Source organism: Taudactylus pleione, unplaced genomic scaffold (assembly GCF_031769625.1).
Source record: "Taudactylus pleione unplaced genomic scaffold, aTauple2 ptg000066l, whole genome shotgun sequence".
Classification (NCBI taxonomy): domain Eukaryota; kingdom Metazoa; phylum Chordata; class Amphibia; order Anura; family Myobatrachidae; genus Taudactylus; species Taudactylus pleione.
The window spans coordinates 33,530,497-33,549,308 of record NW_028284468.1 but is presented as its reverse complement, the minus strand read 5'-3'; the positions used below and the strand labels follow the sequence as shown (position 1 = coordinate 33,549,308).

Below are 18,812 nucleotides of genomic sequence, written 5' to 3'. Positions count from 1 at the left end.
TGTATTTGCCGGCTATGGTTTCCAAAATTGTGGTCCTGTGTGGGATATTTCACAACATCGCCATAAGGAGTGGTGTCCCAATGCAGCCAGAGGATGCCTTGCCTGAGGATGGCCCCCCCGAGGTTGGTCGGAGGAGTGTCAGGGGGGGCCATACGTGATGATGTTGTTTCCCGCTTTTTCAGGTATTTGAATTTACTTGGTTTTACATGTGTTGACATTGTGAAGACTGTAAATTATGTGTGTTTACTATCCTATGTTTCGAATTTTAACCTTTTTGTTGTTTTTGTTTGTTTTTTTAATTCAAAATCCAAACAACAACCTTCTTACTTCGTGAAAATGCTCGCCTGTGACATTAATGACTCCAAAATGACCTTTACACCTGGACAAATGTGTTTCTTACCTGATTTTGGGACAACATGTTGGTATGCACCATCTTCAAACAGTTCTTGATTTTTTTGTTGCCATTCTTTGTGTGTATTTTTTGTTTTTGGTCATATATTGTTTAATAAACTACTTTTAAATTTTTTTGTTTTTTGTTACCTGAAAAACCAGCAAATGTACATTACCTTTTAACTTAATTGGGTTTTATTTTCACATTATTTTTGTGGTTGCTAAAAAATTAAAAAAACACATAACAATTAACAGGTTTGCATAGTGGGCCTACCTTGACACATTGTTATTTAAAGTTTTGGGAGTTGCATGGATTTTTTGGATTAACTATAATAATTATATAAGGTATTTTTCTAAAAACATTATGGATTTAATGTCAATGGGAATCATTTTGTGAATGTAAAAATATATATTTAAAGTCTAGTAAACCACTTGTTTTGTGTGAAAAGTGTAAATTTAAAAGATTACATACTCCCTGAATTTGGTATGCCACATTGTTTGCAGTTTCCTATGCCAATACCATAAACCCAAATGTTTACACCATAAAAATACATCAAAATGACCTTGTGAATTAATTTTGGAGTCAATATATGAGATTGGTTTAAACAAAAAACTTTTATTAACATAATATAAAAAATATGCAAAATTATTGACGCATCAAAACAACCAAATGGTCCATTGCAACCAGGAGCTGCACCACATGTCCTCCATTTGCAGGATCTGCCCCAAAATGGCACAATCACGCATCCTGGGGTCTGTAGAAAGACAAATATGTATTTAAATTAAATGTGATTTGTCAAACAAATACATACCAGAAAAACAGGATTATTGACACTTAAATGAAATTATAATACCATGCTAATTTAGATGCAAAACTAGTGTTATCAAAAATGTTAAAAAAAAAAAATTGGCACAATAAGCAAAAAAATAAAAATAGGGACATGAGAAGAGTGGTTCGAACAATCACTTTGGGAACTTAAATAATCCTTACACCATTTGTATCTTGATTTTAGTGTATAAATTTTAAACATCACAATGAAACTTGTATTTGGCTCTGGCATATGTTTATTTTTGTATTATTTTTTTTTGGAAACAGGACTAAATTGGGCCGAAAATTTAGACACCCAAAAAAAAAAAAATAAATTAAAAAAAAACCTCTATTAATTAAAAATAAAAAAAAATGAAAGGTCAATTTTCCTAAAATAAACAACGAAAAAAAACAAAGGACTGCCCTTAGATTTTAATCAGGGATACAACAGTGTATGCATATAGGGCAGATTTTAACACAAAAAATGAAAATATCACAAACAAAATACCGGCAGGGTGTGGGCCAGGTTGGCTCAGATCCTCTTCCTCCGAGGTGGGCCAGTGGATGGGTGTCGACGGAGGAGAAATGTCGGTGGGGGATAAAGGGGAGGGGTTGGATTGAGGAGTGGGTGCATCAGGGGAGGGTGTGGGAATGTGGATGGGTAGGACAGGGGAGGGAGGGGTTATTTGTATTTGGGGAGCAGGAGAGGGAGGGGAAATAGGGATGAGCAGGTCAGGGGAGGGTGGTGAAATTTGGGAGGAGTGGGCAGGGGAGATGGTGGGAGTTGGGGAGAGGGGTCGGGCAGGCCTCCTTCTATGATCCGTATCCGCTCCTGACCTAAAAGATGTATATTTTGTAATATTAGCAAATATGTTTACCCAAACAGATTTTAAAGCTAAAACATGAAACCAAAATAAAATATTAATCGTGATAAAACCCCCCCAAAAAAAGGTGTCATTTAGGCCTAAAAAAATGCATACTGCGCACATGCACACGCATTAATGCAAATTTACATTAGCAAAGACTAAAAGTAACAACAGATTGTTATAGATATATAAACATTCAAATATCCACTTTCGCCTCTGGATCCTCATCCGAAGATGCTCAAGCAGGTGTGGGGACCGGCGTCGTAAATCGGACCACGGGCGTTGTAATTGTCCGATGAAAGCCAATGGCCCTCAGCCTGCGCCGCACCTCCGCGTACGCGCGGCGCTTGCTTTGGTTGGTAATGGGGGGCGGCCTGTCCGTTATACGGCGATCGAGGATTTCGGTAAGCACCAGTAGCTCCCGCCGTGTGAAAGCACTGGCTCTCATGATGGGAATGTTTTTTTTTTTAACACAAATCGGTTTTATTACAGGGACCCCTAAATTTTGATTGACTAATGTACTTTCATAAATAATATGAAGCATTCTATTGGTTAATGTGTGAGTCATGTGAACAACCCCTAAAAATATATTGTGACTTATGATTGGCTTGCTGCATTTGGATGCGTTAGCAACAAGCTGGAAATCAAACAATTTCATAATTTTAAAACAAATTAAAAGCTAAGAAAAAAATAAAGAAACCGCCTTTGTATTGTTTGTATTGAAAAAAAACAAGTTTCCCGTTAAAAGCGGACGGATTCTACGGACCAAAATGAACACAAAACAAACAATAAAGTTTATTGACATTCAAAAAAAAAACAAGATTGAAAACTTTCGAGCAACAATTAAGTCAAGGTAATGATTGCCACCAATCAATTCACGGATGATTAACGAAGGAAAAACAAGGCAATCGACAAATGACAGGACTACTTCCGGTCGTACTTGTGCGAGCGAACACTTCTTCAAAAAACGAGTAGTGCGCTCGCTATTTCAGACGCTCGTTAGCTAGAGGAGGGGTAGTGAAAATATGGGGCGGAAGACTCGCTACGAGCGATCACTCGTGCGAGCGCTTGGTTTGTCATTTGGACGGACGTACCTCCTGCGGGCGAAAGGCTGATAGCGTCCGGCTCTGAATCAGGCCCAGACAGCTAATTGGGCAAATGTAGTCTACACCAGCAAATGTCTTATTGGGACAGCACTAAAGATCTGTGCTATCATGCGTGTTTGGAGTCGATTGCATACAAGGGTCATTTGTTTTCTGAAGAAGATGATAGCGACGTTCCCAAACAAACAGATCAGGGATTTCCACCTGGCATGCAGCCTACCCACAAATTTGTGCCTGATATGTTAACATGTGATATCTCTCTCAGACATCCATGTAAAGTTTACCTTAGCTACTATCCCTCATGAAACATCAACACACTGAGCTGTCCTCATCAATCACATTTCTCTCAAAGTCACCAAGGTCTCTTCCTCAAAACCATAATAACCAAAATACTTAGGTGTTAGTTAAGTTTTAAGCTGCATACACACACAACGATTTAGTAAATCAATGATTTTAGTAAATGATTTTCGTTAATTTTTTAAAGGGAAAAATGAACAAAAATCGTTTACTAAAATCGTTCATTTACTAAATGTAATGAACGATTTTTTTGAACTACAAACGATTTTTGCATATTCCCTTAATTAAAATCGTTGAGTTGGTCAGTCTGACTAAACTACAAACGTGAACGCGCAAACGTGAACGATAATCGTTCAAAAAATCGTTGTGTGTGTATGCACCTTTAAACTCACCACGATTTTTTAGTAAAAAGTAATTCATCATTATCTTCTTACTAAAGTATCACTTTTGAAAATCTGCTGCTTTTGCAGAGCCAGCTTTTCAGAAGTATGATACTTTTCCCCTACAGCTGCAGTGTCCCCTTAATCTCTGCATCACATAGCAGCCGCCTTCTGACTGGCAAAGTCAGTGCTCCCTGCGGTCAGGCAGTATGCTCCACAGTGTTAGGGAGACAGTTACCTGCTGCTGTGTTGGGTGATGATGCCCGGCAAAGCGACAGATGGGAGCCTACAGAGGACAGGCATGCCAGGGAGAGGGAGCAGTCTGGGAACAGGGGCAGTGTTCTACACACACAGCTGCCAACCCTGCCACAGACACTGTCTGTAACCCCCCCTGCTTAGAGCTATAGCCTATGTCTGTTCCCCCTCCTCTGCCAACCCTTGTGGCGTGTGTTTTGGAAAGCCTGGAGGGAATGAGTGACTCTAATGCAACAGAGAACCACCGGAGGTAAGAGGACACAGCAGGGAGGCATCTTTCAGATCCCTCATCTGCATGATTGTCAAGAATATTGGGTGCTGTACGCTATCTGTTTTTTCGGAACTTGATGAATGACATCATTTCTACGACACCATACTAAAGTATGGGGACTTTGGAAATTATCGGGGCAGAATTGTAACCAGGAGATATCTGTAATGTAAATGATTTATGAGTCTGACACTTCATTCAGGCAAAAGTAGCAGAAAATTTTAATTTTCACCTGCTTTTGTAGAAATTAAGTGAAGATGAATATGACCCTAATTGTAATGGGCTGTTACCTGCTTACAGTAATTAACTCAATAATTCTAAAGGGGAAGATTCCAGTAGAGTAACCTATGGACCTCTTTAATATCTTTATTGGTGGCAAAATTACTACTCAGACTATTATTAGACCTCAATTGTTTATTTTTCTATTACAACTTGTCTGCCATTTATATTACCCTTTGTTAGTACCAGTATTTAATCTGATATATGGAGCAAAATAAGGGGTCTATTTACTAAGCTGTGTTAGGAGATAAAGTGAACGGTGATAAGGTACCAGCCAATCAGCTCCTAACTGTCATTTTTCAAACACAGCCTGTGACATGGCAGTTAGGAGCTGATTGGCTGGTACATTATCAGTGTTCACTTTATCTCCTAACACAGCTTAGTAAATAGACCCCAAAGTCTGGACAGTAATGTTCAATAATAAGGGCAAATTAATGCTCTTTGACCTCAAAAATTCAAAGGCAGAATATATTATTAATGGCACGCAAATGGGTGTGAATCATTAGATCGTCAATAAAAAGGTCGACGGTGTATAGGTCGACACCAAATGGTCGACAGCCAATAGGTCAACGGGCACAAAAGGTAGATATGAATGTAAGTCAACAGTTAAAAAATTTCGACATGGATATGGTCGACACAAAAATGGTCAACACAATTTTTGGGGTTTTTCTAATCCTAATATTTACCCTAATCCTCCCCTTGGTGTCTAACCCTAACTGCCCCTCCTAGTGTCTAACCCGAACTGCCGGGGTAAATGCCTAATCCTAACCGTCCCTCCTAGTGCCTAACCCTAACTGTTGGTGCATAACGCTAACCGCCCCTTCATAGTGCCTATCCCTAACCGCCCCCTCCTAGTCCCTAACTGCCGGTGTAAGTACCTAACAGTCCCTCCTAGTGCCTAACCCTGACCATCAGTGCCTAACCCTAACAGTCCCTCCTAGTGCCGAAACCTAACCCACCGGTAAGTGTCTAACCCAAAAATAAATGTGTTGACCATTTTTGTGCCGACTATTCCCATGTCGACCTTTTGTAACTGTCAACCTAAATCCATGTCAATCTTTGGTACATGTCGACCATCTGGTGTCGACCTATTGCTTGTCAACCTTTTTACTGTCAACTTTTCATCCAGAACTCACAAAAATGGCATTACTGAGAATAAAGAGATGTAAGAGTCACTAATTCAGGAAATTAAAAGGTAGGCCGACATCAATAGGAAGGCTAGTTGGATGCTAGATTGCTTAGGAGGATGAATTAGTATCAGAAAGAGATAGCGATACCTCCTATATAGCTCACTGGTAAGTCCACATCTAGAAAGCAGGGTTCAGTTCTGGAGTCCATATCTCCAGAACTACATAATACATGAGAAATTGTGCAAACACAGGCTTCTAAAATGGTGCATGGTCTTTATCACAAATCTTACCGTGAAAGACTAAAGGATATTAGCATGTACTGTATACCTTGTAGCAGAGTTGGGAAGGTGATGATATCATAAAAGCAATCAAATATATCAAGGGCTTAAAAAAGGTACAAGAGAAAATCATTCAAGAGCACTAAAACTGAAAAGTAACAGTTTAGGGAAATTTAAGGTAGAATTACTTTACCAAAAGGTTTTTTAGGCACACTAGCTGGAATAGCCTCCCAGCAGTGATGCAGAGGCTAATATGGTATGGGCAGAGGTGAAACTAGTTGATGGTGCCCAGGGCAAATAAAAAAAATGACACCCCTTTATTTAAATTCTGGATGAAATCTTATATGTGTAACTATATAAAGACAAATTTGGGGAACATGAGAGCAAATATCAATACAACAGTGATGAATACTACATACTTGAAACTACTCACTTCCTTGGTGAATAAAACCCATTGGGGCTACAGTGAGATTAGACATGGGAAAGAGACATATAGTAGACTTCCAGAGCCCACACTGATTGCTGATAATCCAGCTCTGCGTCCCTGGCATGAATCTTCCTCGGAGTCAGTTACTACAAAACATGGCAGCAGCTGCGCTCTGTGATCCCCCTCACAGTCAGGGCTTAGTGGGTCCTGACCCACGGGAAGAGGTTCATGTGCTGACATAGACTGGAAATCCAATAGCCCATCATCATCAGGCTGCTATTACTGACCACGGCAGGTCTCCTTCCCGCACTCCATTCATGTCCGCATCAGCCAAGTAGAAATTCGCTCCAACAGGGTCAGGGACTCCGCAGCCTTCACTGCGGGCACAGCCAGCCATCAAGAAATGCCAGAGGAACTACTTCCAGGAAAACATGAATCACGGCAGCCTAGGCAGCACACCCTCACTGCCCCAGCATCACATTGCACTGTGGGTAACATCCACCATTTTTTGATCTGTGCAGTAAGCAGACGCAGTGAGTCAGTCTATCTCAGTCTCATCAATTTATGGAACATCCTCATTTCTCCAATGCAGTGGGGGCACTTGGTGGTGCTCCCCATGTCCTGATGCCCAGAGCACCTGCCCTGCTTGCCCCACCCTCGTTATGCCACTGGGTATGAAACTATATAAACATGCTTATGGTAGACATGAAACTATTTTATATTTGAACCAAAGCTTAGAAACAAGTAGGGTTTGAAGGTTTTTAGGAACATATGTAAAATGGCAGACTAGGGCCCTCATTCAGAGCCGTTCGCTATTTGCATTCGTTCGTTCAAAAACAAGGGGTGGCTATTCAAATAATCCGTTCGCACATTGCAGTCTGTTCACACCTCTAAGTCTGAACGAGCGAGCAAAACATACGCTCGTTTATTTGTTAAAAACGCCCCCTGGCCGCTCGCACCATACGTCATGTCCGCTATTTATTAGATTAATCAAGTACATCGAACAGGATATGAACTGCTCGCTATTCTTGTGGTTGGTTTTTTCAACCGCTATTTTGCGAGCAGTTCTGAGTTTAAAAAAATCAAGTGACTTGGTCAATGACGCTGCTGGATTAATTATGCACATCCATAAAACGCCCGTTTTGACCTTTAAGCACGCCTGCGTTCTGATCTCCACTCCCCGTTTTCAAGCACCTTCCCCTGTTACCACCCACATACGCCTCATTCTGTCACTCAAAATAGCAGGCATTCGCTATATTGCGTACAAACGATTTTCAGCCGCACTGACTGGTTCGCGCATACGTACTAAAAACCGTACGCATGCGCAGATGTGCGAACATCGCTCGGAACGAGTGTACTGCCGCTAGCGAGTGGCTCTGAATGAGGGCCTAGGTGTTTTAGCATATGTTTCTAGAGGGCCTCTGAACTTCAGACATAGCTTGTATCAAAAGGATGTAGTTTATATCCCAGAGGAAGGGATGCTGGCACCGGAATAAGTACTTGGGGTGGGGGTTAGGTTTAGGCACTAGGCGGAGGGTTAGGTTGTGTGTGGGGGGGGTGAGGGTTAGGCTTAGGCTGCAGAGAGGAAGGGTTAAGATTAGGATACTTACCGACAGGTGTCGGTATCCTAACCCTGTCGGGATGCCGGCATCGGGATTCTGCGTGCCGGCATCCCGTACCCAACCAGCGTCATCAGCTAAATTTAAAGAGATTAATTATCACGCACCACAGGACCACTGAATGCTGCCATTATTACTTCAATCATGACAATGAGGTACATTAATTACAGCTTTGAAAAAGATGCTATATAATGGTAGCCAGAATCTTCTATGGGCAAAATTAAATTTTTCCTTTTTTGAAGTTTTAGTAAATCTACCCACGTTATGCTCAGTCATAACACGATGGCAAGCAACAGTGATGAAAGTGACTTATGGCTAATATAATAGTGGAAAGGAATACAACATTTTTGGGATTAGAGGATTCTTGTCATACTGAGGACTATGATGTGCAGTCACGATGTTAGAGGTCAAATGGTAACAAATGGTAAATGCTAGTTTTAGGGAATATGTTAAATTTAGGGTTTCGGTTAAGGACATAATTATAACAAAACTAATGATTACATGCTACCAATGGCAATATAACATCTGTGTCGACAAGCTGAATGTCAACGTCAGCATTACAACCATGTTGACATTGTGAAAGTCAACCAAATATAACACACCCATGGCTGCTATTACTAGCAAAGCTTTCCTTTAGGTATTTGAAAATCAAAAATTGAGCATAACTTACATATGCACAATACGGTTATAATAAAAATAAATTAATATTAATAAAAAAATTGGTTTTAATCAGAAACAGCACCTGCTGGATGGGTTTTGGAAACTGAATCTGTTGCAATACAGAGCAAAACATGTCCTGAAAGCAAAATAGCTAGAAAGTCGTCAATCTTTAGGATCAAATAAGTCATTCAATGCCAAGATTCAGCCAGTTAGGAATAAAGACATAAGTCACAAATAAGAAAGCCAGAACAAGAACAGAATAAGTATAACAGTACACAGTAATGTAGAAAAGTAACGACTTAGGGCCTGATTCAGCATGGATCACTATTGCGATCGCGGCTGCGTAACTGCAAGCAGTTTTGCTGCAAAAATATGCTAATGTTTGCAACCGCTCAGCCAGCATAGAGACACCCACTACCGCTTTCTCACATCAGTAATACCTTGCAGCCCTGCATATACATCAGTAACATCGGTCCCTCACGCAGAATTACAGCAGCTCTGACCTGTCTCAGAAATTATACGTCTCGTTGCACAGTGAGTACTGAAGCTGCATATGCCGTCACAGTGGCTAATTTATGCACGCCCATGCAACGCCGTTCAAACGGATAGACACTTCTGCGTTTCTCCGGCCACCTACCCGTCACCACCCCCAAACGCTGACGTCCCGTCATTCACTCTGCGGTGTCTATTTTATCTGTGTGCGTGATCACAGTGCGATTGCAATACTATCCTGCGCACGAGCACTGAGGTGCATACACATGCACAGTATGCACCATCAACCGATCTGCGTACGTGGTTGCAATTGCGATCCATGCTGAAACAGGCCCTTAGAACTTAAACAATGAACAAAATTTTTCAAAACCAGAAAGTTGCACACCAAGGACCGTTGCAACTACCAGCAAGATAATCACTAGTTTTAAAGAAACAAGTAATTTAAAGGAAAAACCAACCTGATTTTGTCAGTAAACTAATTGTAGTTTTCAAGCTAGCAACTGTCTAGCCAGCTCCTGAAAATCACAGGGTATAACATTTGGCCCCCAGGATGATTTACTATACATAAAATTGCAAAACCACAGTGCAAATATTCTTTGTGACACCAGGCGTTCTTGCACACTTGCACCCAGTTTTAAGGTAAATACATGGATTTGCTTACCAAGACAGCTTTGTCTGTAAGGGTGTAATAGTTTGCACAAACTGGTAGGAAGACTTGGAATGAATAAGGGTGGTCTGTGTGATATTGCCCTCTCTGACCGTTCTTTCCTTGTCTCTTCTCAAGACTCCCCCCCCCCCCACTTCCTCTGCCAGTAGGTGTTCCTCAGGGTTATGTTCTTGGGCCTCTCCTATTCTCCCTCTTTAGGTGAACTCATCAGCTCTTTTGAGCTCTAAGCTCATCTCTATACTGATGGCAATCAGATCAACCTCTACTCCCTATTTCTCCTCACCTATCCAACTGACTGCTATATCCTCCTGGATGTCCCAGCGCTTTCTTAAACTTAACATGTCCGAAACTGAGCTGATGATCTTTACACCCACCCGAATACCTTCACCTCTCACAATATACAGTGCATCGGGAAAGTATTCACAGCGCTTCACTTTTTCCACATTTTGTTATGTTACAGCCTTATTCCAGAATAAAATAAATTAATTTTTGTACTCAAAAGTTTTTTGACATTTTTGCAAATTTAATAAAAAAAAATAATAAGAAATCACATGTACATAAGTATTCACAGCCTTTGCTCAATACTTTGTTGATGCACCATAGACAGCAATTACAGCCTCAAGTCATTTGAATATGATGCCACAAGCTTGGCACACCTATCTTTGGGCAGTTTCGCCCATTCCTCTTTGCAGCACCTCTCAAGCTCCATCAGGTTGGATGGGAAGCGTCGGTGCACAGCAATTTTCAGATCTCTCCAGAGATGTTCAATCGGATTCAAGTCTGGACTCTGGCTGGGCCACTCAAGGACATTGAGTTGTCCTGAAGCCACTCCTTTGATATCTTGGCTGTGTGCTTAGGGTCGTTGTCCTGCTGAAAGATGAACCGTCGCCCCAGTCTAAGGTCAAGAGCGCTCTGGAGCAGGTTTTCATCCAGGATGTCTCTGTACATTGCTGCATTCATCTTTCCCGCTATCCTGACTGTTCACAGTCATATCGCTGGTACACACTGGCCGACAGGCACACGATATATTGGCCGATCATTTGATCAGCCAATATATTTGCCAGTGTTTACCCAGCATTAGGGTTCGTGGCTGGAGAGAACTGGGGTAATGGCGCATTTCTATATGTTCAATTAATTAGTGTCCACACTTTCCTGCATCTCTGTATAAGTGTCAGTAACAAGCTGGAAAGCTTGCAGGATAGAGTGCAGGTTCTCAAAGTGCAGGCTTTTTTAAGTGCAAAAGTTGTACGTTAAACCGAGGTAAAACAGAAGGAGAAAACTCTAAGATCCAACAAACATCAAACCTCAACGGTCTAAAGAATCAGGACAGTTACAACTGGATTCCCTGTTCAATCAAGGCAAGAACACAACACTTTGATTACTGTGAATACTGCTGGCCTTCTGATTCTCACATACATCTCTATGCTTATCATACTTGTCCCCATGTCAGTTTACATCGTTCCTCTTTGAAACACTGTCCTTTATCTTAGCTCTCTTGCCTAGCCTCACATCCTCTATCTGCTTACGATCTGCGTTATTATTCAAATTCTGCACACATTAGATCCCCACTTTTAATCCTCTCAATAACAAACTTGTTAATCTGCATACATATTTACCATCACTGTTCTTTCACTTGCACTTCTACAAATCTCTTGCACTCATATTTCAATTACATTTCCGAATTTCATTCCTCTTGTTTACTTGTATACACCATGACAAGGTTTTCTTCAACTCCCTCCTTCAGTCTCTACCTTATCCTCTGTCCTGCCCCCTGCTTCCACCTTTATCCTTTCCCCCTTATCTCTTCCACCTCCTCCTCCCCCCTCCTCTGTCTGCCTACTCTTCCCTCCTCTCCCATTACTCCACTTTCTTCCTGTTCAACACCCCTTCTGTCCTACTACCCCACCACCAAACCCTCCTCCTACACTCCTCTCCGTCACTTCACCCCACTGCCGTCCACATCTCCCTCCCTGCCCACCTCCTACAGGTTCCCTTTCTAGCTCAGGTGCCCGCTCCATCACTAAACTCTATTCATATCGGTCCCCCAAATTTATCTTACCTCCACATTACAGCAACCCGGATAATCTTATTCACATCTCCCCCACAAACGCTATCTCTCTATCCTGTGCCCTCTGGAATGCCAGGTCAGTCTGTAATAAACTGGTCCCCACTCATGACCTTTTCATCTCCAACTCCCTGAATCTCCTAGCCATCACTGAAACCTGGATCTCACCTTCTGACACCACTTCTCCTGCTGCCCTATCCTCTGGGGGCCTCACCTTCTCCCACACCCCCCGGCCTGGGAGTCGCTATGGTGGTGGTGTTGGGGTCCTTCTATCCACCAGTTATTCCTACCAGCTAATACCCTCTGAACCATCCCTTACATTCCCCACATTTGAGGTTCATGCTACACGCCTCTTCCAACCAGTAAACATCAGAGTAGCTGTCATTTACCGTCCCCCTGGCTCGCCCTCCAAATTCCTTGACAACTTTGCTTCCTGGCTACCTCACTTTCTCTCCTCAGATCTTCCCTCCATTATACTAGGTGATTTTAATATTCCTACTGACATTCCCACAGAATCCTCTGCAGCTAAACTCCTTATCCTCACCTCTTCATTTGGTCTCGCCAATGGACCTCAACACCCTCCCATGTGAGTGGGCACTCACTTGACCTGGCTTTACTCACCGTTGTGATATTTCTGATTACTCCAATTTCCCATTCCAACTCTCTGACCATAACCTTCTCTCTTTTAACCTATCCCTCTCTCCTTCCCCTCCTTCACCTCCTAAGGCTACCATTACTAAGCGTAACATTGAGGCTATTAACACTGTTGCTTTTTCCTCCCTGCTGGACTCTCTTCTCTCCCCTATCGTTTCTCTATCCTGTCCTGAACAAGCTACTTCCCTGTACAATTCCTCCCTTACTACTGCTCTTGACTGTGTTGCACCAGCAATAACTACTCACCCTCGCAGATCCACACCACAACCCTGGTATTCCAAATGCACCAGGTACCTGCAAAAGTGTTCAAGAATCCTTTCCCTGACCACCCCTCCCCTTCTGCCTCACCAACTCTGACATCCTTCTCCCCTGTTTCTGGAGAGGAAGTCATGGCCTTCATCCAGTCCTCCCTTCCTTCCACCTCCCCTCTTGACACAATCTCTTCCTGTCTCCTCTGTTACCTGTCTCCTTCTGCCTCTTCCCATCTTGCTCACCTCCTTAATCTCTCCCCATCATCTGGCACTGTACCTTCTGCATTCAAACATGCCCTTGTCTCCCCCATTCTTAAAAAAACTACCCTTGATCCTAACATACTTTCCAATTACTGACCCATCTCTCTTCTCCCTTTTGCTTCCAAACTCCTTCAGCGTATTGTTTACAACCGCCTTACCACCTTTCTTTCCTCCCACTCCCTCCTTGACTCATTTCAATCTGGCTTCCGTTCTCTCCACTCCACTGAAACTGCCCTCACAAAAGTCAGCAATGCCCTTCTTCCTGCCAAATCCAAGGGCCACTACTCTCTGCTCATTCTCCTTGACCCAGGGCTTGACAAATTTTTCTAAAATCTAGGAGCCAGGATGAAAGTGTAGGAGCCAGACTACTGACCTCCTCAAAAAATTACAGGAGTAAGGAGCACATCTGTGTGTTATGCAACTGTTATACACACTATACTAGTCCACAAAATGGTCACAGTTGAATGGATACAGTAAAATGGAGGCCCCCTCACTGCTCTGCACAGCTCCCCTGCTCCACCCCCCCACCCTCCAGTAATAACGGATCACATTTCACCTAAAATAATGGTGCCAGAATGTACAAAACCCCCCTCCCCTCGTGGTCACACAACTATCCCTCTGAAGCCGCTCTGCAATCCCTGGCCACGTATAAATCCTACAACCGGAGAGCTCTATACAGCCAGAGATAGGAGACAGTAGACAGCCGGGACGTACAGGAGGATCAGCGTAGACTGGGAGACAGCAGGGATCAGAGCAGGCCAGGATGGAGAGGAGTCGTCAGTGCAGGCCAAGACGGACAGAGGCACAGCAGTCACTCATGTGCATGATATGAACACCGCAATACTATAGGCACAAATCTCTGCCGAAGCTTGTGAGGATCTGCTCTCTCCCTCACTGCAAAATCTAGTAGCCAGGCAGCAAAATCTGGTAGCCATGGTGACCAGGCCCCCGGGATTTGTCGAGCCCTGCCTTGACCTCTCTGCTGCATTTGACACTGTAGACCACCCTCTCCTCCTGCAAATCCTTCACTCTCTTGGTTTACGTAGCACTGCCCTCTCCTGGCTTTCCTCCTACCTCTCTGATCGTTCCTTCTCTGTGTCCTCTCATGACTCCTCTTCCCCCCACTTCCACTAACAGTAGGAGTTCCCCAAGGTTCTGTTCTTGGACCTCTCCTTTTCTCCCTATATACATCCTCTTTAGGTGAACTCATAAACTCCTTTGACCTCCAATATCATCTCTATGCTGATGATACTCAAATTTACCTTTCCACCCGAGCTCTCCCCCTCGCTCCTCACCCGTATCTCCAACTGTCTCTCTGCTGTCTCTTCATGTATGTCCCAGCGCTTTCTTAAACTTAACATGTCTAAGACTGAGCTGATCATCTTTCCACCCTCTTCCACCACCTCACTTCCCACAATTTCATTATCTATTGATGGCACAACTATCGCCTCTAACCCCAAAGTGCGCTATCTTGGAGTTATCCTAGACTCATCCCTCTCATTTAAACCACACATTCAGCACCTCTGGCAGTCCTGCCGTTTCCACCTGAACAATATCTCCAGGATTAGACTCTTCCTCACCCAGGATACCACTAAAACTCTCATCCACTCACTGGTCATCTCCAGATTGGACTACTGTAACCTTCTCCTAGCTGGCCTCCCAGTCTCTCACCTCTCTCCACTACAATCAGTTCTCAATGCTGCTGCTCGGCTCATCTTCCTCTCCAGACGCTCTACATCTGCTTCCCCTCTCCTTCAAACCCTACACTGGCTCCCCTTCCCCTTCAGATGCCAATTCAAGGTTCTTACACTCGCCTACAAAGCCCTCACCAAATCTTCTCCCACATACATTTCTGACCTTCACACTCCCGCCCGTCCACTTCGCCAAACAAATGCATGCCACCTCTCTTGCAAACTGATTACTTCCTCCCACTCCCGCATCCAAGATTTTGCCCGTGCTGCTCCCTACCTTTGAAATGCTCTCCCTCTCCCTATCAGACTCTCCACCTCTCTACAAATCTTCAAATGGGCTCTCAAGACCCACTACTTCATCAAGGCCTTCCAGCTCTCATGCTAACCCACTTCATGCTCTTTCCTCCCTATCTTCCCCTTCTGTGTCACGCCTGTCTGTCTGCCCCTGCCCTTTAGAATGTAAGCGCTGACGAGCAGGGACATCTTCCCTCATGTGCTTCTCTTTACATTTTCTTCAACTCTTTACTCCCCATAAGGGCACCTAACACGTGACTGCCAACTTCCTGCTGCTTATTGTGAGTGTTTAATCGCTATTGCAGCAATGTATATAAATCGTGTCCTTGTCCTGCACTGTACTGTAAGTTACTTGTTTCTTGTTCACTTATTAGTTTTATGTACTATGTAAGGCGCTGCGGAACACTTGTTGCGCCATATAAATAAAGGATAATAATAATAATAATAATATGTTTGGGTTCAAATTCATAGTGTGTGACATTCATTTTGTATGTTTCAGTGTCACAGAAATAGTTTTGGTGGGAACCATGTAAGAACAGGTGGATATGATCCATATACTGTACCCTGTATCGCTGCAGGAAGAGACCATTTGTAACAGTGATCTAACGCTGGGAGATATAAAACCTTCTGCCTAACCCTAACCATCGGGGTAAGTGGCTAACCCTAACCCTCTGGTAAGTGGCTAACCCTTTTTTTTTGGTAATAGGATTAGGCATTTCCCGGTGGGTTAGGCACCAGGAGGAAGGGTTAGGAACTTACCTGAGGGTTAGGCACTAGAAGGGATGGTTAGGGTCAGGCACCTACCTCGATGGTTAGGGTTATATATGTACAGTACTAACTTAGGGCCTGATTCAGAGCCGGACGCTATTTGCGCTCGCTCGTTCAGAAAAAGGGGTCGGCTATTTAAATTGAGCGCTCGCTCTTTGCGGTCTGTTGACGCCTCTATGTCTGAACGAGCGAACGAAACATGCGCTCGCCATTTTGTAAAGACGCCCCCTGGCCGCTCGCATCCTACGTCATCTCCGCTATTTCTTTTATTAATCGAGTACATCGAAAGGCGTCTGAACTGCTCGCAGTGCTTGTGGTTGGATTTTCCTACCGCAATCATGCGAACAGTTCAGGCTAAAAAACAACCAAGTGATGTGGTCGATGACGCTGCTTTGTTAATTATGCACACCCTTAAAACACCCGTTTTGACCGTTTGGCACGCCTGCGTTCGGATCTCCACTCCCCGTTTTCAAGCACCTTCCCCTGTTACCACCCACAAACGCCTCATCCTGTCACTCAAATTAGCAGGCATTCGCTATTTTGCGAGCACACAATTTCCGACCGCAATGAATGGTTCGCGCATGCGTATTACAACCCATACGCATGCATAGTTGTGCGAACATCGCTCGGAGCGAACGAGCGGCCGCTTACGAGCGGCTCTGAATCAGGCCCTTAGTGTACTCTGTGGTTTTATATTTAATTTGTCTGTAGACTGTGTGAAATACTAAAAAGCAAGCAAATCATTTTGTAGGTTGTTGTAAAAAATATTGTTTTTTATGCAAATGTTCAACGGTATATATATATTTTTTAATTGGGTGACATGGTTGAACAGTGATTAGCATTGCTGACTAGCAACAATGGGTTCAAAGGTTCAATTCTAACCAGAGCATTGTCTTTGTGGAGGTTATACTGTATAGTTTCCTACCAGATACTCAAACAATATACTAATATGTTAATTGACTTTTGCCAATACGTGTTTGTGTGGTAGAGAATAACAGCTAAATAATGACAATATAGTCATTTTTATTCTTTGTAATTCATAGAAGGGCTTTGGGATGCAATATAAGTTTTTTTAAATCACCTGAGAATATTTAACACCTGCTCCCTATTATCTGCAGGGCATCCGTAATAGGTTGGCAACTAGGTACTAGTGCCAGTGGCTGTAAACTTCTGCAGTCACTTATGTGTAGTGTAGATGGAAGGCCGCACACACATTGTATTCCAACAGGATTTCCCAATAGGACACAAAATGGTGGTATCTAATTTGACAGAACCACTATTAACCATCACTGTGATTTTGGAGCCAAACACAGCAATATGAGGAAGCGATCATCTGCGATATTACCGCGTGTGACCAGCATCACTGTACATAAAATAATCAAAATAATGACATAAATACACAAAATAGATCAAATGAATTTAAATTTAGGAACCATGTAGATATGAAATGAATGAATGTTAGTATATAGAAGTCAGTAAATTAAAAATACAAGTTACTGGGAAAGGGAGAGGATGTATAGAAGAAAGTTGGGAGTTATGTAAGAGCTAATTATGATGGCTGCTGCCAGCCAGTCAGACTGACTCCTGTGACCATGCTGTAAGCGGGGCCCTCAGGCAGATGGCACAGATGACCCAGGGGGTGTGCGGCACATGACGCAGAGCACCTGACATTTAGCAGCACCAGCGTGTGGGTACAGCTGCAGCATTGTGCACAGACCAACTTACTGTACCTCGGCCGGGCTGCGGGACCCTCTGCCCAGTACACGGAGTAGCTAGGCGGCCATTCTGTCACCCGGACCAGCAGCAGTCTCAGTGCAGGGGCCATTTTGAACCATAGAAAAAATAATAAAAATGTTGTTCTCGCAATGCACAACGAGCTTCTGCACCACGCATTACAGTCACACACGACGAGTCCCGCAGCCTCCGCCATAGCCACAGTGCATTACTCCAAGTAGCCGTCCAGCACGTCCATCTCGTTGTCGGCGGCGTCGTACAGCAGGGAAGCATGGTCTGACAGCACTCCGAGCTCCACCAGCGCCTGGTCCATGTCCTCTGGCAGGAAGACGATGCCCACGTTCAGGGCGATGTACTCCATCAGGAAAGCATAGTACAATATCAGCACATTCACGAAGAACAATCCCACGTAAAACATATAGGGGGGCTCATTCAGCGTCTGTCCCGGGGAATCCAGGGGTGCAGGGGACATGCACTGGTCCTGGTTGCTGGCACTACTGTGCGTCGGGGGACTTACAGGAGGCTGGTACCAGGTGATCGCAGCAATGCAGAGAACGTGGCATTGAGCTAGTTAACGCCAGAAGGAATGTAGCAGCAAGCAGGGGGCTTCCTTCTCACTGCACCCGGCTGCAGCGCAGGGATGGGACCATACATAGGACTGGCACTGCAGAGGCTAAACCGGGGCTGTAGTGCCAGTGGCCCGGTGTCAGGCATTACTAGTGATATATACTACTGTCACTGTGTACACACAGCAGAGGGGGCGGTGTGTGCAGTTACACAGCATGGCTGCTGGGCGGAGGCAGAGGACGATATATATATATATATACACATAAATATCAGCCACTGGCTGCTGGGGAAATATTAAGTTGACTGTTTACTTTCACGGGGGGAATTAATGTTATAGTGTACTTAACATATCTTTATATTAGCTATGTTGTTAATAGGAACATTCAGGATATGAAAATTATTATTTGTTATGAAATATGTAGCAGCACTTTATCTGTAATGCACCAACATTTTCCCCTGGCCTGAGCAGTGTTAGGAAACTGCAGGTGGACATTATGAAGTGGAAGCCATAACACAGAGGGGCATATTTAATACATTTTGGGACTGTGGCACCCTAGTAAAATCCGAAACTTACAGGGACTGCCTTGCAGTACCTTCCCATTGGATGT

The 18,812-nt window shown here is 43.6% G+C and overlaps 1 protein-coding gene across 3 annotated transcripts; it reads right to left on the bottom strand.

Annotated features, from left to right (window-relative positions):
• Window positions 1-1,047: 1,047 nt before the first annotated feature.
• On the bottom strand, window positions 1,048-18,357 carry DEXI (Dexi homolog). 3 transcript variants are annotated; one of them, XR_015877650.1, is made up of 3 exons: window positions 17,634-18,357; window positions 1,707-2,035; window positions 1,048-1,145 (listed from the first exon to the last, which is right to left on the bottom strand). XR_015877650.1 is itself a non-coding variant. In XM_088466916.1 (3 exons), the coding sequence occupies exons 1-3, from the start codon at window positions 18,107-18,109 to the stop codon at window positions 1,048-1,050; spliced, it is 687 nt and encodes a 228-aa protein (XP_088323042.1). In that variant the 5' UTR covers window positions 18,110-18,357. The 3 variants fall into 3 exon arrangements, 1 of the variants encoding a protein (XP_088323042.1); XM_088466916.1 differs by having other exon boundaries at window positions 17,850-18,357; XR_015877651.1 differs by lacking the exon at window positions 1,707-2,035.
• Between the last annotated feature and the right edge of the window lie 455 nt (window positions 18,358-18,812).

Excerpts from the sequence above, each read along its gene's own strand:
- DEXI (XM_088466916.1), bottom strand. The coding sequence starts at position 18,109 with ATGTCCCCTGCACCCCTGGATTCCCCGGGACAGACGCTGAATGAGCCC. Across the intron at positions 2,036-17,849 it reads GTGCTGGACGGCTACTTGGA|GTCAGGAGCGGATACGGATC; the intron begins GTAATGCACTGT and ends TACATCTTTTAG. Across the intron at positions 1,146-1,706 it reads ACCTGGCCCACACCCTGCCG|ACCCCAGGATGCGTGATTGT; the intron begins GTATTTTGTTTG and ends GTCTTTCTACAG.